The sequence below is a fragment of the Chlorocebus sabaeus genome, chromosome 5, assembly GCF_047675955.1.
Source record: "Chlorocebus sabaeus isolate Y175 chromosome 5, mChlSab1.0.hap1, whole genome shotgun sequence".
In the NCBI taxonomy this organism is placed as follows: domain Eukaryota; kingdom Metazoa; phylum Chordata; class Mammalia; order Primates; family Cercopithecidae; genus Chlorocebus; species Chlorocebus sabaeus.
This window is the reverse complement of record NC_132908.1, coordinates 86,634,457-86,654,900: the sequence shown is the minus strand read 5'-3', so window position 1 is coordinate 86,654,900 and position 20,444 is coordinate 86,634,457. Positions and strand designations below refer to the sequence as shown.

Here is a 20,444-nt window from a genome sequence, read left to right as displayed (position 1 = left end):
CGGCTCTATTCAATGGGCACCCTTGTGCGCTGCAAAGCCCCTGTGAGGTGAAACCCTAGGTCCCAGGGATCCAACAGACCGAGTCTCCCATTCCAGGATGGGAGTCCCCTTGACGCATTTTCACTCTTCTGGGGACCATGCGCTGCGGACCCTGGGTCCTGGGCTTTCTATGACCACCCCAGGGAGCACAGGGCTCTGGACAGCCCAGGTCTCAGCTCCGAGTGCGGGCAGGCCCCGGGGCCAGCAGCATCCTGAGTTTGCCCCACGGAGACCCTCACAAGAGCACCGAGCTCTCAATTCCAGGAACCCAGCGCTCCAGTCCTCCCATTCCCAGGGTCTCTGTGTACCGAGGCCTCCCTGCCCCGAGGTCTCCAGGCCCCTGCTGAGGACCTCAGCCCCGCTCCAGCCCCTGCTCACCATGACGCCAGCGGACAGGCCCAGCCGCGACTCCCGGACCAACGCGCCCGCCCCCCGGAAGCCACGCCGTTTCCCGGCAACCGCTGGGCGCTACCGCGAGAAGTCGCCAGGTCCTCGCGAGACTCCGCCGGGCCCCAGCCCTGCCACCCGCGGGAGTGCGTCCCTAGAGACGGGCGTCAGGAAGGAACCCGGTAGTGAAAGTTGGGAAGATCTCGCCGGCAGCCCAGAAGCCCAGAAGCCTTTCGCTGCAGGACATGTTTTGCTTATTGCTGGAACCTAAGCTCCATGAGGAGAGACCCGTTCACTTCTATCCTTCAGCGCCTAGCACAGCACAGGGCACGTGCTCAGTAAAGATGTGCTGAGTGGCTGGATGAGTGAATGAAGGACCGTTGAATAAATGGTCATCTGCCACCCAGGGCTCTGAAACATCACCCAAATGAGACTCAAATCTGGGCAAAGACTCTACCCGCTGGGATTCACTCACCCCACCCGCCCCGCTTTGAGGGGTCCTCCCAGCTGCTGCGCTGGTGGCTTTACACACACCTCAAAAACGTACCAATAGGAAAGAAAAATAGGTTCCAGTTTAGTTCCAAATGTTTGAAATCAGGAAGTATCCCTTTCACAAAAGTAAACTGCTCTTCCTGAAAAGGCCTCCTCCCCAGTCCTCAGGGATGAAGAGAAACCAGAGACTTTCCGACAGGCCCTGAGAAAACACACAGTTGTCACTTTCCTTTTCTAACTAATCTCTTGTTCTGAAGACTGCTAGGCATTTTACAATTTCTAAAGTGAATTTGCCATCCCTGAAACCACCCTGTTACCTACATACAACTATCTATGTCACCCAGAAGGCTGAGTTTGTCATAAACAGGTGCTTCTTTCTTTTTTTCTTTTTTGGAGACAGGGTCTCCTTCTGTCGCCTAGGCTGTGATCACAACTCACTGCAGCCTCGACCTCCTGGACTTAAGCAATCCTCCCACCTCAGTCTCCTGAGAAGCTGGGACTACAGGTGTGAGACACCACACCCAGCTTTTTTAAAGAAGTTTTTTATAGAGATGGGGTCATGCTTTATGGCCCAGAATGGTCTCAAACTCCTGGTCTCAAGCGATCCTCCTGCCTCAGCCTCCCAAAGTGCTGGGAGCACAACGTGAGCCCCACACCTGGCCGTAAGCTGTCATCTTCAACATCATCTTTTTTTTTTTTTTTTTTTGAGACGGAGTCTCGCTCTGTCGCCCAGGCTGGAGTGCAGTGGTCGGATCTCAGCTCACTGCAAGCTCCGCCTCCCGGGTTCATGCCATTCTCCTGCCTCAGCCTCCCGAGTAGCTGGGACTACAGGCGCCCGCCACCTCACCCGGCTAGCTTTTTTGTAGTTTTTTTAGTAGAGACAGGGTTTCACCGTGTTAGCCAGGATGGTCTCGATCTTCTGACCTTGTGATCCGCCCGTCTCGGCCTCCCAAAGTGCTGGGATTACAGGCTTGAGCCACCGCGCCCGGCCAACATCTTCTTAAAAAGTGGTCATCGGCTGGGCACGGTGGCTCAAGCCTGTAATCCCAGCACTTTGGGAGGCCAAGACAGGCGGATCACGAGGTCAGGAGATCGAGACCATCCTGGCTAACACAGTGAAACCCCGTCTCTACTAAAAAAACAAACAAACAAACAAACAAAAACCTAGCCGGGCGAGGTGGCAGGCGCCTGTAATCCCAGCTACTCGGGAGGCTGAGGCAGGAGAATGGCGTAAACCCGAGAGGCGGAGCTTGCAGTGAGCTGAGATCCAGCCACTGCACTCCAGCCTGAGCAACAGAGCGAGACTCCATCTCAAAAAAAAAAAAAAAAAAGTGGTCATCTACTTGGGAGGTTGAGGTGGGATGATCGTTTGAGCCCTGGAGGTGGAGGTTGCAGTGAGCCAAGATCACACCACTGCACTCCAGCCTAGGTAACAGAGTGAGACCTGAGACCATGTCTCGAAAAAAAAAAAAAAAGGTCTTGCAGCAGATCTTGTTCTCCTGTGTGTCTTGGGATGAAGATTCCAGAATCTATGGTCATAGAAAGTTGTGCTGGGGGCAAAGGGTGAGAAATGAAAGGCTTGGTGGACTTAGGTCTTCCCGTCCAGCTCATGCTGCCACATGAGCTAGGCTTGCTCAGGCCTCGGGCACCCACACAGTGGTGGGAATCTGAGAACCATCATGATGAGAGACTTCCTGCTTGCCCACCCAAGTCCTGATTGTTCTTGGAGAAGAGCAGACAGTTGGAAGAACTGCACTGGCTCAGCTTGTACAAAGCCGTGATTTATTTATAGTAAGCCCTGAGGCCTTGGTGAAGTCTGGCTGGTCACTGTGCCAGACTCCCTTGGCCTGAGGGGGCCTCCTCCCCCTGGGATAAGGTGGTCAGACAGTGACACTGGAGAGCACAGTGGGGGTAATTATTATTATTATTTAACACTTACTTCACAAAACCAATATGCTAGCAGCTTCATGCTGATTGGCTTTTTGCTTCAGAAGTCTGGATGAGAGTCCTGAATTAAATAGCTGTATTAACAATAATTCCTTTCAGCAAAAAGGGCAAGAATAGGAGGGTTAGCTCAGGATAGCCTAGACAGGGTATTCATTTTTCACAAGCGAAGAGCACAGCTTGGTCTGTCGGTGTGGACTGCAGAGATGAATGAATCATTTAGGGAGTCCTGAATTGCAGCTCCCTGGGCTCCCGACAGGGCCCACTGCAACTTGTTCTTTTCATATTGAATTTGAGTTCAGATTTTTGGAAAAGAGCCTTTTCTTCACATATATGGCTTAAGATACTTTCATTCAGTGTCAAGCTGTGCAGCTCTGAGTTTCCTGAAAAATCTCAGAGCAAATGTTAATACAAACAAACCAACTGCCCTCTGTCTGATGTCTGATGCTTCCTGCCGCCCACTATCCACCAGGTAAACTGCCTCAGGCCACTGCATCAACTCAGCGAAGGCCTGGATGTTGGGATAACAAGAGTGTTTATGAAGACTAGACTTTCTCTTTTGTTTTCTTTTTGAGACATACAGTCATAGCTCACTGCAGCCTTGGACTCCTGGGCTCAAGCGATCCTCCCACCTCAGCCTCCAAGCCACTGTACCTGGCTTATGTTCTTATTTTTATTTTTTGAAGATATAGTGTCTTGCTTTGTTCCCCAGACTGGTCTCAAACTCCTGGGCTCAAGCTATCCTCCCACCTCGGCCTCCCAAAGGGCTGGGATTATAGGCATGACTCAATTCTCCAGCAAATGGACTTTCTTTGAGAGATAAATATTGAAGTATTTACAAATGCAGTGATCTAATGTGTATATAATTTGCTTCAAAATAACCCAGCAGTGGAGGGAAGTGAATGAGGACAGAGAAGCAACAGCACAGGCCAGGAGTTAGTAATCACTGAATCTGGGTGGTAGGTACATGTGGGTCAGTTGTGCCATTCTCTCTACTTTCGTGTTTGCTAATGTTATTAATAAAAAGTTAAAGACAAATAGACACTGTCCTCTGGAGTCAGACTGCCTATTGATTACCAGCAGGACAATCTTCGACAAGACCCCTCTGTATCATTTATTCCTCTCTCAAATGGGAATCATTCACACACAATGATGACTGTTACAGTTACCACAGCTGCGTAACAAGCAGCCCTAAAACACAGCAGCTTAATCCAATGACATTTGTTCTGCTCGTGAATCTGCAACTTGGCCATGACAAAGTGGGGACAGCTGGCCTCATCCCCACTCATCACCCCTCCCCAGGACAGCTCAAAGGCTCACTCGCTTCGGCAGCTGAGGCCAGCTGCTGTCGGGGAGCTCAGTGGGACCGCCAGCAGTAACACACACAGGTGTCCTCCCATGTGGCATGGGCTTCCTCACAACATGGAGGAAGTTCTAGTTCCAGGAGGAACCTTTCCACAGAGCTGAATGCTTCTCAAGACCCAGCCTTGGGAGTCACATGACATTGCTTCTGCCACCCTCTACTGGCCAGAGCAGTCCCAAGCCCCAATAATGTTGACGGAGAAGCAGCATGGGTGGGGGTGTCTTCATGGGAATGGAAGGTTCTGGAAGACACAGGGGATCAGAACTACTGCTGTGGTCATTTTGAGAAAAAACAACCTGCCACCCCAAACAACTCTGGGTGGTCTACGCCCACGCACTGTTCCCACTTCCCAGGGCAGCCACTAGCTTGCTCCACTGCCTCCCCGAGAGGCAAGGCTCTGCACCCCTCAGGGTGGCGAGGAGGCCAGTGGGTCATGAAATCATTTCAGAGGCTTTTAAACAGCAGTTTTTGTTTGTTTTGTAAACTAAAGAAACACGGAAACTAAAAGCCTGCCCCACTGACTTCCAGACTCAAAGACATGCCCCCGTAACCGGAGTTGGGGCAGGAGTCAGGCTGGGCCGGGCAGCCAGGGCCTTGAGGTCTGACTGTGGTTAGTGGAAGCTGAACGGACCACTGGCCTCTGAAACAGCCTTTCCTGCAATCTGGGCCGCCCGAGTCCATCTGTCAAGTTCATTGCCTTTTTCACTCCCAGCTGGGAACAAATTCTTCCTACCTGACACTTTGGTTTGGTTTGTTTTGTTTCAAGTGCAAAGCACGGGCCTGGAGTCAGAGCTTCTCAGCACCCGACTGCATCGCTGGACAGGTTACCTAAGGTCTCTGTGCTTCTTCACCTGAAAGGATACCTTCTTCTTAGGATCAGTGGGAGAAGCAGGGAGACACTGCACGAGAGCTCTGTGGGCTGAGAGAGTCCGCCCCACGCGGCGGGGGTTTGAGCGCCTGCTGGGAGGTGGGATTTCATCGAAACTGCCTGGGCGCTCTCTGCAGCCCGGGCCCCGCCGCCCTCTCCTTGCCTCCCATCCCCCACCCCGCCCCTTCCAGCCTCCCAGGTACACGTCCTCGCCCCCACCCACCCCCCGCGTTAATTCACACCATCCAGTGCGCTCTGCGATTCTGTCATTACCCGCCCGAGTCAGGCCCCTCCTGTGCCCCTCGCCAGCCCCGAGGGGCGCCCGCACGCAGTCGGCGCACCACACGCACGCACCTGAAAGAGAACAAGAGGACGCAAGCGGGCGCGGCTGCCGAGTGAGTGCGCAGGAGCCCCGGACGCCCGGCCGGGGTCGGGAGGTCGCAGCGGGGTCCCGGGGCGGGGCGCGGCCCACGAGGGAAGGGTCGGCGGGGGAGGCGTCCGCGGGGCCGGGGGCCGGCAGGGGGCGCGCGCGGGCCGGGGCGGGGCCGCACCTGTCCTGCGGCTGGGGGGGCGCTGGGAGGGGGCCGGGGCCCGGGAGCAGCTGCGCGCCCCGCCCCGCGGGCTCCTCCCTGCCGCCGCGGCCCCCCGGTTGCTGCCCCGATGCGCTGCGCCTGGAGCCGGGGCCGAGTAGCTGCCGCAGCTGTTGGGGCGCCCGGGCCAGGCGACACCGCCGTCGCCCGTGCCCCTCCCAGACCCCGCCGGCCGCATGGAGCCCCCGGAGGGCGCCGGCCCCGGAGGTGAGTTCAGCCCCAGCCCCCGAGACCCCCGAGCAGCGCTTTCCCGCAGCGAGCCGCAGCCCCTCCCCCCAGGGCTCACCCTTCGCGGCTCCCGGGAGACCCCTTTGGCAACTCGGGGGCGTCCGGCGGGCCAGGGGCACCTCCTGGGCGCGGTCCCCGCGCGGGGCTGGGGGCACACAGACCGAGTCTCCGCCCCCTTGTTCTCTGCGTTCCCGGCCCGGGAAGCCGTGCCAGGCATGCTCCTTGGTGGGTGGCCCGGAGTTTCGTCCTGAGCCCCCTCCCAGCAGAGTCAGCCGGTGACCCGGGGAGCGGGGGAGGGGCGTTCCGAGGCTGGAGTTTGGGGTCCCTGTCGGTGGGGCGTGGGGGCGACGCTGGTCGCTTGCAAGCGCGTCCGCTTTGTTCGCCCAGCCGCGAGTCCCCGGGGCGAGGGCCGTAGACCGTGGCAGGGATCCTGCCAGGGGCGAGGGGCTGAGATGCGTCTTGGTGGGGGCGTGGGGCATGCACGGGTGCGGCCTGCCGGGGGCTCCAGAGCTGCAAGCGTGGCTGGTCCGGGCGCGGCCCAGGCGCACGCTCACCAGGGAGGGTAGGTGCCCGTGGAGCGCTCCCTGCCCTGATGGTGGAGGCCCTACCGCAGGACCTTGGAGTTGGTAACGGGAAGAAAGCTCTCAGACTCTCCCCGCTTCCCAGAGCCTTTTCCAAAAGGGCTTTCGGGGTTCCATTGGCCTAGGTAGGAACTTGGATGCAAACTGCAGACACCTCCACCTGCCCAGCCAAGCCCACCACCTCCTGGTTTCCTAGAGGTCCCACTCCAGGGAGCCAGCAGGTACCTGAGGGCACAGGCCAGCCTGCCACTCTGTAACTACGTGGGAACCTCTCAGTCCCCCAGCCACACACAGCGGCGTCCCCAGGAGGAGCAGGTCCACCCACCCTGTGTATCTGCAGTCCAAGGTGGAGGGACGAATGCCCCAGGGCTGGTGGATTTGGGTTTTGTTTTGTCATTTGTGGGAGGGATCAGATTTCTTTCTTAACACTGATAGTCCCAGTCCCCTGGGTCTTCCCAATAGCAGCTTTGTGGACATAGGAAGCCTGGAAGTTGAGAGTGAGGGCTTGGGGGTCTCAGACCTGTTTACAGCTGTGAACTGTGGGCAGTCAAGCCCCTCTGAGCCTCAATTTCCATGTCTGTCAGTGGAGACAGCTCTGCAAGCCCAAGGCATTTGGGAGTGGAGGTTAATCTCTTTTCCCTCCTCCTTTGGGAAAAAAGGACTTCCCAGCAGCTTAAAAGGCAGAGAAAGCAGGTTCAGTTTCTGAGCCCATCACTTACTGGCTGGGAGCTTCAGATACCTGACTCAATCAGTGCACAGGTATTTACCCTCCCTGGGGTGGGGACTTAGTGGGAAGATAGGGCCCTGTCCTCTGAGGGCTCACACTCTTGACACCAATGCCTGTTTCCTTGTCTGCAAAGTGGCCAGTGATGCCTACTTTGTGGAACCTCATGAGATCACACGTTGGTGACTCTAACTGTCATTACTTATCACTTACTTTTGAAAACCTTACAAAAGTAGAGAGAACAGCAGGACAAAGGCCCATGTGTGATATCCCAGCCCCTAGGCCCACAGCCTCCTCTCCAGACTACCACCAACCTCCCTTCATTAGTGGTTTGAACCAAATCTAGACATATTATTTCACTGATAAATAATTCAGAAATATCTGTAAACTACGATTTTTATAAAGCATTATTAAAACACTATTTTTGCACCTAAAGGAATTATTTCTTAATATGAAATGCAGAACACGGAGGTGCATGTGTGCGCAGGAATGTGACGTGTGCCCTCGCTGAGGGCCCCACCTGGAAGCCAGGGCTGTAACCCGCCCCAACTCAGTCTGCCCGAGGGACCACAGGGAGAGAGAGAGGGATCCTCAGGAGGCTGAGAGTCTAGACAGGGCTACCCCAGCATCCCTGAAATGCTTTGGGGGTCCAAATCCAGAGAGGAAGGTGCTGGGGGATGGGGGGCAGATGGCCCCTGCCTCTGCGACCATCTTGCCTTCCCTGCAGCCATTTAGTTTATGACATTCATTCATTCACTTCATTAGCTCATTCATCCATACAGTGGTGTGTGCCAAGTGCCTTCTCGATGCTCTGGGCAGGGCCCTGGGCACACAACGGGGAACAGGATTTGGGCCAAGTTTTCCAGTCGAGAATGTGCTGGAAAATAGGTCAGCAGCAGAGCACAGGGCATCAGCCCTCAGGGAAGCCTGGGGGCTGGGCTGAGGTACCCCAACTCCTGGTTCCCTCACTGGGGTGCTGCTTCAGTGCCCACTCATCAGCCAGGGCACCAGCAGCCCCTGCAGGGGGGTTGGGTCCCTCTTGATAGGGGCTGTGCTGGGGTAAGGACCAGAACATTGTTGTGACCCCACACTCCGGGGTCCTTCCTGGGGCATCAGAAACACCTGCTTGCCTCTGCCCTGGCCCTGGAGACCCTGGGGGCTGCCAGCACCTGCCCCCATGCCTGCCTGGCATTGAGCCTCTGGTTCCCACCCTGGGAAAAGCAGCAGGTCTTGCCCGTGAAATTTTCTCCCCACAAGCTTGTTGAGAGGGTGTCAGACAGGCCTGGGTGATTCCGAGCACAGCTCCTTACTAACCATGGGCTAGTGGGCTCCTTGATTCACCCTCATTTGTTCACTGCGCACCTACTGTGTGCTCGGTCCTAGGAATGCAGCCAGGAACTAGATACAAGCTGCTTGGAGCTGATGCTTCTCGCTCTACCCAGTCCCAGCCTGCTCTGGGGCTGAGCCTGGGGGTCTGGTGCGTGCTGACTCACAGTGTATGCGAGTATCAACTCCAGCCAAGATCAACCTTTGTTTCCATTGAGGATTGTTTTTAAATTGAGATATTATTCACATATACAGTTCACCCTTTTGAAGTGTGCAACTCACTGTTTTAGTATATTCACAAAATTGTGAGGTCACCACCACTATCTAATTTTATAATATCTTCATTACCCCCCCCCAAAAAAACCCATACCCATTCTCCCCTTCTCCACTGCCCCCACCCCCCCCACCGCCTCTGACAATCACTGATCAGATTTCTATGCACTTGCCTATTCTGGACACTTCGTAAGAACGGTGTCATGCAGTATTAGTCCTTCTGGGCCTGGCTTTCACTCAAATGAGGTGATCAGGCTCATCCACGTGGTATCCTGTGTCGGTGCCGCGGTCCTTCTTGGGCTGAATCACATTTTGTTTATCCATTGAGCTACTGACATGCATTTGATTGCTTCCACTTTGGGCTCCTGCAAATCACGCTGTGGACATGCGTGTATAGCTGACTCATCAACAACATAAGGGTTAGGGGCGCCAACCTCCCTCAAAGTCAGAAATCCACATAGAACCTTTGACTCCCCAAAAACTTAACTGCTAATAGCCTGCTGTTGACCACAGCTTTACTGATATGGTTACAGAACACGTATTTGTATGCTGTATTACACGGTAGGTTCAGTCACTAGAGGAATCACGAGCATGCCTTACAGCAGCTGCACGCTCTTCATGCCAAGATCAATCTTGCCCCTCCTGGGTGCTCAGGTCTTGTGTGTCCCTGGCATCACATTCTTCTGGCCAAAAAATTAGTGTCCTGATGGGAAAAGCTGCATCTTCCAAATTTTCCTTCCCCAAAGCCTCAACACAGGCCAAGGCACCAGAGTTTACAGAATAAAGACCAGGCCACTGACAAAGGGAGGTGGGGAAGGATCAGACTAGATACCTGGTGGCTTCAAATGCTTACAGGACTGAATCCCATCAACGCTGACACCATTAGCTATAGATGCGTTGCTCTCAGGAATGTAGAAATATGAAAAGATGCTTTTTTTCTTTTTTTTTTTTTTTTTTTTTTTTTTTGAGACAGAGTCTCGTTCTGTCACCCAGGCTGGAGTGCAGTGGCATGATCTCTGCTCACTGCAAACTCCTCCTCCTAGGTTCAAGCGAGTCTCCTGCCTCAGCCTCCTGAGTAGCTGGGACTACAGGCACGCACCACCACACCGGCTAATTTTTGTATTTTTAGTAGAGATGGGGTTTTGCCATGTTGACCCAGACTGGTCTCGAACTCCTGGCCTCAAGTGATCCGCCTGCCTTGGCCTCCCAAAGTGCTGGGATTACAGGCGTGAGTCACCGCGCCTGGCTGAAAAGATGCTTCAATTATGATATTCACTGTCAATTATGATATTCATTCCACACAGGGCTGCTGTGTAGCTCCACTGGGCTAGAGCTTTGTCCCAGAAGCTGTCTGTGGTCCCTTGGGACCCCAGGATCTATAATGAGGACTGCTGGCGTTCCCATGCCCCTTCTCCAGTGCAAGATGGGGGAGGGGATTGCTGTTTGGTTGAGGTCCTGCTTGGGGTCCCTGTCCCAGCACAAGCAGAGGGCACCCAGCATACATGGAGGATGGTGGGAGCAGTGCCTGCAGACTTACCTCCTGCTGGACTGTGCCTTGCTGGCCTCATCGTAAAAATGCAGGTATTGGCCGGGCACGGTGGCTCACCCCTGTAATCCCAGCACTTTGGGAGGCCAAGGCAGGTAGATCACGAGATCAAGAGATCAAGACCAGCCTGGCCAACAGGGTGAAACCCCGTCTCTACTAAAAATACAAAAATTAGCCAGGCATGGTGGTGCACACCTGTAATCCCAGCTACTCGGGAGGCTGAGGCAAGAAAATCGCTTGAACCCAGGAAGTGGAGTTTGCAGCGAGCAGAGATTGCGCCATTGCCCTCCAGCCTGGCACCAGAGACTCCACCTCAAAAAAAAAAAAAAAAAAAAAAATTCAGGTAGATGCTGTCCCACTCAGCTCAAACCCTTCAGCAGCTTCTTCCAGCTCACTCGGCGTAGAAACCGAAGTCCTGACAAGGTCCACACAACCTGCAAACACCCACCCTTGCCCCGCCTCACAGCCCCTAGCTGTCCTCAGATGCGCTCTGCTCAGGGCCCTTATGCACATTCCCCCCAGTATCACACGGCTCCCTCCCACCTCCAGGCTGCTCCTCCAAGTCTTGGTAGAGCACCCTCCCCAGATCCTCCCTAAAATGGGAGCACAGCCCCACACTGGTCCCTGCACTGACTGCCCCTCAGAAGGGCAGGAATCATCTATTTTGTCTAGGCCATGTCCCCAGAACGGAGGGCGATTCAGAAGTCTTGGTTGGGTGAATGAATGAGAGCCTTCGTCTGGATGAGGGGCCCCGCCCAGCGAGAGGGGGGCTACAAGGGGAGACTCCACCTCTGTCCCACCTTCCTTCAGAGATCCACTTCCCCTGGGGTCAGGACCCAGGGAACCTAAGCCAGCAAGTGAGGGACTTTCTGCTGCCTCTGCTGGGCCCTGAACCAGGATCCTGTCTCCCATCCCCACGCCATGATCAGGAACAGGCTGACAGGTGATGGCTGAGAGCTCCAGCTGCGTCTGTGGCCAGCCCTGTGCTGCATGCTGGGGACAGATGCTGAGCTACTCTGTGCCTCAGCTTCTTCCTCTCAAGTACAAATCTCAGAGTCTTCCCCGTGTAGCTGGGAGTTAGGGTGAGGTGAGAATGGAGTTAGTCAATAAACACAGAATGCTGGGACTGTCCTAGAAAACCATAAGCCACTGCCTTTTTTTTTTTTTTTTTTTTAAGGCAGGGTTTTGCTCTGTTGCTCAGGCTGGAATGCAGTGGCACGATCATAGCTCACTGCATTCTTGACCTCCTGGGTTTCAGGCGGGTCCTCCTGCCTCAGCCTCCCGAGGAGCCGCCACACAGGTGTGCACCACCACACCCAGCTGTCATTACTAACCCAGAACCACCTGCCCCACCCTGCTTCTGAGGGTGCTGTCCCCACAGAGATTCTCTGCAGAACTGCTCTTGCCCCAGGTTTCCTTGATGTCAGGGGGCTGCCAGAGAGGAGGGGATGGGAGGCCAGGGTGGATGATCGCTTGAACCCAGGAGTTCGAGATCAGCCTGGGCAATATGGCAAGACCCTGTCTCTACCAGAAAACATTTTAATTAGCCAGGAGTGATGGTCCCAGCTACTCAGAAGGCTGAGGTGGGAGGATCGCTTGAGCCGAAGAAGTTGAGACTGCAGTGAGCTATGGTTTTACCACTGCACTCCAGCCTGGGCAACAGGGAGACCTTGTCTCTTAAAAAAGAGAGAGAGAGAGGCCAGGCGCGGTGGCTCAAGCCTATAATGCCAGCACTTTGGGAGGCTGAGGCGGGCGGATCACCTGAGGTCAGGAGTTTGAGACCAGCCTGACATTGCAGCCTGACCTCCAACATGGAGAAATCCCATCTCTACTAAAAATACAGAATTCGCTGGGCATGGTGGTGCATGCCTATAATCCCAGCTTCTCGGGAGGCTGAGGCAGGAAAATCGCTTGAACCCAGGAGGCGGAGGTTTCGGTGAGCCGAGATCGCGCCATTGCACTCCAGCCTGGACAAGAACAAAAATTCATCTCAAAAAAAAGAAAGAAAGAAAGAAAAAATAGGAGGGGGTGCACCTCAGGGCAGAAGGAGGGGCAGGGAGGGACAGAGGTGGAGCTGAGGGCTATCCCCCAGAGTCCTGCTCTGGGGTGAGGGTGCCCATGGGGGACATGCCTGGCCTATAAACCTGGGGAGGTAAGAGCCCCTGTAGCCTCCTCAGCTGGGGATCCTGAGAGCAGGGCCTCCTGGCCAGTGACTTACCCTGCACCTTGGTTCCCCACTCGTACCTGCTCTCAGGGTCTGGATCAGCTGTGCCAGAGGGACAGCCCCTGCTCTGTCCTGGACCTGGCAGGTCTGAGGCCCCTGCCACACCCTCAGGGCCAGCTGCAGCACCCTCCTGAGACTCAAGGCTGGGACAGAGCTACGCCCTCTGTAGCCATGGCCACCACTCTGAGTTGTGTGGAAGCATTTTGGAACGGTGACCACAGCACCGTCCAGCAGGACATGAGCACACTGTGGGCAGGGACCTGGGGCTGTGGGCTACACTGTCTCTCCTTGAGGAAGGGCCCAAGGGCCAGGCTGGGTCTCCTGGGAGCGTCCCCTCCCCTGGGCGCCCCCTCAGCGCTACGGACAGTGGTCAAGCAGCCTTCTTCCTGCTGATGTCCGGGAGGTCCCCCTGCTCACAGCCTTAGAACAGAGTCTACATCTCATCCCCTGTCCCCTGTGCCCTCTGGGCGGGCAGGTATCCCTGCTGGACTTGGGGGTGGGCCAAGACACCAGTAACTTGACCCTTTAGGATGCTCAGAAACCTCATTCCAGATGCCAGTGGAGAGGCAGAAACCAGATTCTGCGGGCCCCGTCCAGCCGGCCCAACCCCCAGGCCTGAAATGGGCCATGCGATGACACAGCACTCGGCTCCTCAGACAGGAGGCAGGTGGGCCACTGTCAGGCCACAGGGCTGCTGCCCAGGCAGAGCCTAACACTCGGCTCGCTGCCAGGTCACCTGCCTACAGCCACACTGCCCAGTTCTTAAGCCAATGGGGACCTCCCAGCCCTGCACTGGTGCTCCTCACTCAGGAGGCCGGGCACCTGCGGGCCTGCAGCTCCATCGGCTCCGCTGGGGAGGGGTGGGGGTGCGCTAGGACGGACGCTGCTGACCCACCAGGCTCACCTGGCAGTATCTAGGCTGCCAGCTAGTGCCATGGGGGAGGACAGGCCCACCCCTCCCAGGCAGCTGTTGGCACCGAATCCCGGCTGCTCCCCTCAGCTTCAAGCACATCCAGCTACGATCAGTGCTCACCACTGGGGGCTGCCAAAAATACCTCACAGGGTCCTCAGGGTGCTCCTGGCAGAAGCGGGAGGGCACCTGTCCATCTGACAAGCGTGTGCTGAGCACCCACTCAGGGGGGAAGTGCTGGTGTCCCCAGAAGGCCCCTGCCACGCAGGGTCCAGGAAGCAGCTGAGGGAAGGAGGGCCATCTGGAAACAGGTTCCTGCAGGGGCAATGGGTGGGGGCAAAAAGCAAGTGCTTTGTCTCTTCCCTAAGAGAGGGACCTGCAGGGCCTAGGGCCACAGGGGAGCATGCCCCCAGGGACAGGCCTGACTCTAGCTAACAGGACTCTCTGGCTGCCTGTGGCAAGTGAGGTGGCTGCTAGAATGATGTGGCCCTGGATGAGAGGGTGAGCAGCTGGGGAGGGCTGAGGGGATCTGTGGAGGGATGGACGTAAGAGTTGCCAATGTCTCTAGCTTTGGGTCAGCAGCCAAGGGGCCTCCTGCTCTCGTCTGACAAAACAATTAAGTATAAAAAAGAAACAGTTGGGCCAGGCGCGGTGGCTCACGCCTGTAATCCCAGTACTTTGGGAGGCCAAGGTGGGTGGATCACGAGTAAAAATACTAAAAAAAAAAAAAAAAAAAAATAGCTGGGTATGGTGGCGCACACCTGTAGTCTCAGCTATTCAGGAGGCTGAGGCAGGAGAACTGCTTGAACCCATGAGGTGGAGATTGCAGTGAGCCGAGATCATGCCACTGCACTCCAGCCTGGTGACAGAGCAAGACTCTGTCTTAAAAAAAAAAAAAAGGAACAGTTACGTTTGTGAAAAAATGAGGCCAGGCTCCGTGGCTCACACCTTGTAATCCTAGCACTTCGGGAGGCCGAGGCAGATGGGTCACCTGAGGTCAGAAGTCCAGCCTGGCCAATATGGTGAAACCCCGTCTCTACTAAAAATGCAAAAATTAGCCGGGCATGGTGGTGCACGCCTGTAATCCCATCTACTCAGGGGGATGAGGCAGGAGAATCGCTCAAACCCAGGGGGCAGAGGTTGCAGTGAGCTGAGACTGAGCCACTGCACTCCAGCCTGGGTGACAGAGAGAGACTCCATCTCCAAAAAAAAAAAAAAAAGGGAAAAACCTGGAAGAATATTTGCTCGACTGTGAGGCGTGGTTGGTGGCTAAGTGATCACAGAATGGCAGGCCTGCCTATTCCTCCTGGTTTCTAACTTTCATTTAATGAGAATGTGTTATTCTGAACTCAAATACAACATTGGTTTTTAAAAGGAACAGTGGAGAGGGGCTGTTCTGGTTTGAAGGGGACCAAGAGGCTGGGCATGGAAACTCACGGATGATCCTTCAGGGGACCCTGGGCTGAGCCAGAACTCAGAGGCCAGGACAGCACTGGGACGAGCCACGCGGGCCCTGGTGGAACTTCCAGGCCTGCATGGTGCTGCTTTCACGGGTGCTTGAGTACCAAGGGTGATCTGGATCTCAGAGCCCTTGTTCACTAGGGGAGGCCAGGGCCCAAGGGGAAGGGGCAGCCTCCTTGAAGCCCCCCAACCCCTTGTCTGGGGTCCAGGCATGAGGTCACAAGCCCAGCCATCCCATCACCTGCTGGTCACTGCCCAGAGTTTCAAAGGACTGGATGTGCCAAGTCCTCACACCCAGCCCCGCGTCCTGGGGGGATGTGGGAGCCCTGTGGGTCTCAAGGTAACACCCTGTGTCTTTGGATGCAGAGATCGTTAAGGAGGCTGAGGTGCTGCAGGCTGCGCTGGGCGTCCCAGCCCACGGGACAGGGGACAATGGCCACACGCCTGTGGAGGAGGAGGTGGGGGGCATCCCAGTACCAGCACCAGGGCTCCTGCAGGTCACGGAGAGGAGGCGTAAGTACTGCCCCCTGCCCAGTGCACTCTATGAGGACCCCGTGAGCTCTCCCAGGGGACAAGGCAGCAGGGTCCACCTCCTGTCCAAACACTCCTGGGGGCTCTGGGTCCAGCGCTGTGCGCTAGACTCTTGCAGCTTTGGTTCTCTGGGCCTCAGCTGCACCACCTGTCAAGTGAAAGCCTTCTAGTCATGAGTATACGCAACACCCATCAGATCCTGATGGTGCTGGGCTTTGCAGGAAGCTGTGGTTCACCCACGGCCTTGTGGGAGGACACAGCGCACACTCTCCTAGACCCCCAGGGCTCTAAGCAGCCTTGTGGGAGGGCCTGAGGGCTGACCGTACCCCCTCTGCCCTCAGAGCCTCTGAGCAGTGTCTCCTCTCTGGAGGTCCACTTCGACCTCCTGGACCTCACGGAGCTGACCGACATGTCCGACCAGGAGCTGGCCGAGGTCTTTGCTGACTCGGACGACGAGAACCTCAACACTGAGTCCCCAGCAGGTGAGGCCGGCATCGGGGCTGGGAGGTGTGCGTGGTGGGCTGAGGCCCCCTGGGAAGTCCTGGGAGGTGTGCATGTGTTTTAGCAAGAATCCGTCACCACTTCATTTCACCACGCTGCTATTTGCCCAACTTGAAGCAATTTCCCCATCACAGCTGCTTAAAACTTCACTTTTCAAGTGAACAACAGAAGGCTAAAGCCACTGTCCCCTCAAAAGCAGAATTTAATGAACGTGAATTTTCATCATAAATTGGGCCAAGAATGAAAGGTGGGGGTGATCACCAGCCCGGGCCCCTCCTCAGCTCACTTAACTTCCTCTGATTCCCATGGAGTGTTGCCATTGGCCTGAAGGCAGCTCCAGTGTCCTCGCTCTGCCTGCAAGCAGGGCCCCCGGCACGGCCACGTGCTCAGCTCCGGTGTCCTCACTCTGCCTGCGAGCAGGGCCCCCGGCACGGCCACGTGCTCAGCTCCGGTGTCCTCACTCTGCCTGCGAGCAGGGCCCCCGGCACGGCCACGTGCTCAGCTCCGGTGTCCTCACTCTGCCTGCGAGCAGGGCCCCCGGCACGGCCACGTGCTCAGCTCCGGTGTCCTCACTCTGCCTGCGAGCAGGGCCCCCGGCACGGCCACGTGCTCAGCTCCGGTGTCCTCACTCTGCCTGCGAGCAGGGCCCCCGGCACGGCCACGTGCTCAGCATGACCAGAGCACAGGACTCACCACTGAGGCTGCGACAGCGTGTCCTTAGTCTCTTCTGACAATGACCAGTGAAGGTCACTGACGTGACCTGTGTGAACTTCAGTGATAACTGTGAGAGCATCAGGGCCGAGCCTTCCCTGCGTGGGACAGTTTGGCCCGGCCTCTGCTTCCCCACCCCCCAGGCCACTCAGGACCTCATTAAAAGGACAAGGACCAGCCCCACTGTGAATCCTGCCAGCGGCCAGCTGCTCCCCTGGTTCCTGGAGGTGTCAGGAAGGGGTGTCGGCCTGTGTGTCCTGGGCTGCTGCAGCCCCAGGTGTCTGGGAGGGAATGGGGCCTGGTGAGTCAGCCCCCAGCTCACCTCCAGGACACGGCCATTGCCTGACCCTGGCCAGTTCCCACCATCTCCATGTTGGTGGCAACTCTTCCCACCCAGCCCATGAGCCCAGGCATGTGCTACTGTGGCTGGGGAGGTGGAGTGAGGGGCTCAGACTCCAGGCCGCCGGAATCCCCAGCCCCACAGAGCCTGCACCGCGGAGACACAAGGCCCCTGATGGGGCCTCCAAGAGGCCTACAGGGCTCACGGGAGTGGTTGGCTGAGCTGGGACACCTGCCAGGGGGTGGTTTGGGGAGGCCCCACCAGGGTCACTTGACCACGCAGGAGAGGCTCAGCCTGGGCTGTAGTGACTCTGGGGAGCAGTGCCCAGGCCCCACCCAGACCACAATGTCCACCACTCCGGTGGGGCCAGTGTGTGGTGGGGGCCTCCTGTTAGAGGTAGATGTGTGCATGCCAGGTGCAGGGGCCGGTGCAGAGCATTGGCAGGAGTGGCCCAGGAGGCCCGCGGGACCTGAAACCCTGCTGCATTCACCCAGGCCTCTCGGCCACGCTGAGCTGCCCGCACCCCCCTAGGTTTGCACCCGCTGCCCCGGGCTGGCTGCCTGCGCTCCCCTTCCTGGACGAGGGCAAGGGCTGAGCAGAACCGCGAGAAGCAGCCCCTAGGTGACCCTGAGCGGCAGGCCACAGTCCTGGACACATTTCTCACTGTGGAGAGGCCCCAGGAGGACTAAGCCATCTCCGCCTGCCCTCCAGCTCCTGCAGGGCTGGAGTCAGAACATCACGATGGCAGATCTGGGCGGTCCTGACCCAGCAGACACACTTCGCACCCCCACGAGGCTCCAGCCGTCACCTCCTGACACACACCCTGGGGGCAGCTCCCTGCCAGCCCGAAGGCCTGCCTTGTCTGTTGGGCACGGGTCTTAGCCTCACGTGGAGACCAGCTGGCTTTCCTGGGGGACACATGGGGCCCCTGGATGCCTCTGGGAGACCCAGCACAAGCACAGCCCAGTGGCCTTACGTCCAGCTTGTTCCTGGGCCCTGAGTCAGGAAGACAACGCCACAGAGTCACTGCCGGAAACGTGGTGAGGAGTGGAGTGGCCCATGGCGGCCCTGGGGTGAGGGGGACCCAGGCCTGTGACAGCCACTCCAGGAACTCCGGGGGCTGCTCCAACCTCCGCGCTTACCTGTGCTACCAAGCTCAGAAGCCAGAGGCAGGTTTGGTAGTGGCTAATGGGACAATGTGCTGTCCAGCAAAGCACATGGAGGAGCGGCCCCAAAATTCCCACTTTGATTTCCATCCTGCCCCTTCTACTCCACGAGGCACTGTCTCACTAGGGTCCCCTCCCCAAGGCTCAGCTCTAAGACCTGCACCTGCTTCTCTTGGTCCCTGCGTGACAGGCAAGTCCATTCCCTCCTTAGCTCAGAACACCAAATATCACCAGACTGCCTCAGAAACTTGGTGACACCTCCTGGAATGCTCTCGGGGAGGGGTTCACCGTCTCCCTGTCCTGCACCCACTATGAGGCCACATCCTCGTTTCTGCTCACATCCCATTGCCCGGTTACACGGCCTGCCCACAGCCCTTAAACTTGCTGGGCAGGTTTGGGGCCCATGGGACCCGTGGGTCTGTGTCCGGCAGCAGCAGAGGCGGCTGACAGGCCCTGCTCCCTCTGCTCTGGGGTGTCTGGGGGCCCAGCTCATGCCCTCCCGATGCTTATATGCTGAAGCTCACAGAATGGGCTTCCCGCCTGACAGCAAGTCAAAGAATGAGTTTAATACGAAAGTGTAAGCTTACTTTCCATCCGCAAGCCAACCTGCCCCAGCCCCATTTCCCATGAGCACACTTCTGGGGAAGGAAAACAGGCTCCTGGCCTTCACTGTCAGTAGAGCTTTGGAGATGCCCCAGGCATGCCTTGAGCTCCTTCTGTGTACAGGACTTTAGAGGCAGCACCTGCTCCCACTTCTGAGCCACCCGCTGCCTCTCAGCACTGCTGGTAAACCCAGTTCCTGCCTCGGCCAGGTCTCCTTGCCTGGTTTCCAGTCACACAGAGCCAGGCAGCTTTCTCTTTCAGTCCCATAAAGGCAGCCTGTGTCCCTGGCCACACCTCCACCTGCCAGGGTCTTCCTCCCCATCTTCCATCCTTCCTGCTGAGCTTCCACAGAGCTCGTTTGCAAACAGTGGGATTAAAGCATCACTGCGCATTCAAAGGCCTGGTTGCAGTCTCTTCCTTTCCAACACCAGAGTGCATGAGGTGCCTGCTGAGGGGTGCGGACTGAGCTGACCTGGGCTCCATGCCCTGATCATTCTCCAGCTGCAGCAGCCCAGGGGCTCTGCTGTGCTCACTTGGGTCCCATCTGGGGGATGAGTGTCCTGGATTTCTAGTCCCAAAGTTACACAACAGAAGGAATCATTAAGGAAGTGAAAGTCCTGCCCCACGTGTTCGTAAAGGTGGCCCAGGCCAGGGGAGGGAGTCACTCCCCAGCAAAGGAGTCGCTCTCAACACATTCCTGTCCCAGAGGCCACTGGCACTGGTCATGGGGAGGTCATGATGAGGCCTAAGCTCCTGTCCACTGTCACTACTCATGAAATAAGATGGCCACGGAGCCTGGCCAGGGCTGACCTCCCTTCTGCCAGACCCATGGGTCTCTGTGTTTCCGTGCTGGGCTCTGAGAGGAGAAGCCTGGGCTTCCCATACATAAACATTCTCAGTCAGGTGTCCTACGACCATGGACCCAAAAAACGGCCTCCGTCAGTGAGGTACCTTCTGGAAAGGATGCACAGCTACCGGCAGGTACACGCGATCCACCCCATTCCACCTTCCCTTCTGGCAGAGGGAGGGAGGCAGGCAGGCTGAGAAATACAGGGGCTGAAGGCTCGTGTCCCCACAGGGTGCACAGACCACCACAGCACAGACAGCAGCACCCGCAGGTGTCACTCCAGCCGATGGAGCTTCTCAGCAAAGGTGCAGCTGAGCCACCATCGACAGGCTGATGAGGCAAACTGCGGGTCACGCCCAGGACAGGGGGGAAAAGGCCGTGGAAAATGGTGTCTGATTCAGGGGGTGAGACGACTCCTGACTGACATAAGGAACAGCCTGTGAAGGACACACGCAGGAAGGCTGAGGGGAAGGCGCGTGACAGCCCTGAAGAGGTGAGGGTGAAGGCAGGAGCCGAGGAGACAGGTCTGGAGGGAACAGCCCAGTAGGGGAGGCACAAGGATCCCACACCCAGATCATCATAAAGGACCCCAGGCGCGTGCAGCCGGCTGGGAGGTGACGAAACGGACACCCAGGCTCTCCCGGGGGTGTTGGAGGGAACCACAGTGGGGCCGGAGCCATGAGCCCATGATCACCCTGCATCCCGGAGGCCACCAGATGCCACAATGTCACCGGGGCAGGGTGGGGCTGAGGAAGCGCCCCCACCTCCATCTGAGGGACCTGAGACCAG

General features: G+C 57.0%; 2 protein-coding genes across 6 annotated transcripts in view; one reads left to right on the top strand and one right to left on the bottom strand.

Annotated features, from left to right (window-relative positions):
* Positions 1 to 5,573, bottom strand: part of DRC4 (dynein regulatory complex subunit 4) — a 31,963-nt gene extending 26,390 nt beyond the window's left edge. Inside the window, exon 1 of one of the 4 annotated variants that reach the window (XM_038008072.2) lies at positions 5,448 to 5,573. Coding sequence is in view for 1 of the 4 variants with exons in the window: in XM_038008071.2 (XP_037863999.1) it covers positions 418 to 420 (3 nt within the window). In the remaining 3 variants the exon portion in view is untranslated. Of the gene's footprint in view, positions 1 to 417; positions 506 to 5,447 lie in introns of those variants that run through there. The other 3 variants (XM_038008071.2, XM_073015685.1, XM_038008075.2) reach the window with 3 other exon arrangements.
* DBNDD1 (dysbindin domain containing 1) lies at positions 5,326 to 19,195 on the top strand. 2 transcript variants are annotated; one of them, XM_038008078.2, is made up of 4 exons: positions 5,326 to 5,488; positions 15,323 to 15,469; positions 15,829 to 15,969; positions 17,571 to 19,195. In XM_038008078.2, exons 3-4 carry the CDS (start codon positions 15,897 to 15,899, stop codon positions 17,726 to 17,728), a joined length of 231 nt encoding a protein of 76 aa, XP_037864006.1. In that variant the 5' UTR covers positions 5,326 to 5,488; positions 15,323 to 15,469; positions 15,829 to 15,896; the 3' UTR covers positions 17,729 to 19,195. The 2 variants fall into 2 exon arrangements, with proteins under 2 accessions (XP_037864006.1, XP_007992642.1); XM_007994451.3 differs by lacking the exon at positions 5,326 to 5,488 and adding an exon at positions 5,667 to 5,890.
* Positions 19,196 to 20,444: the final 1,249 nt, after the last annotated feature.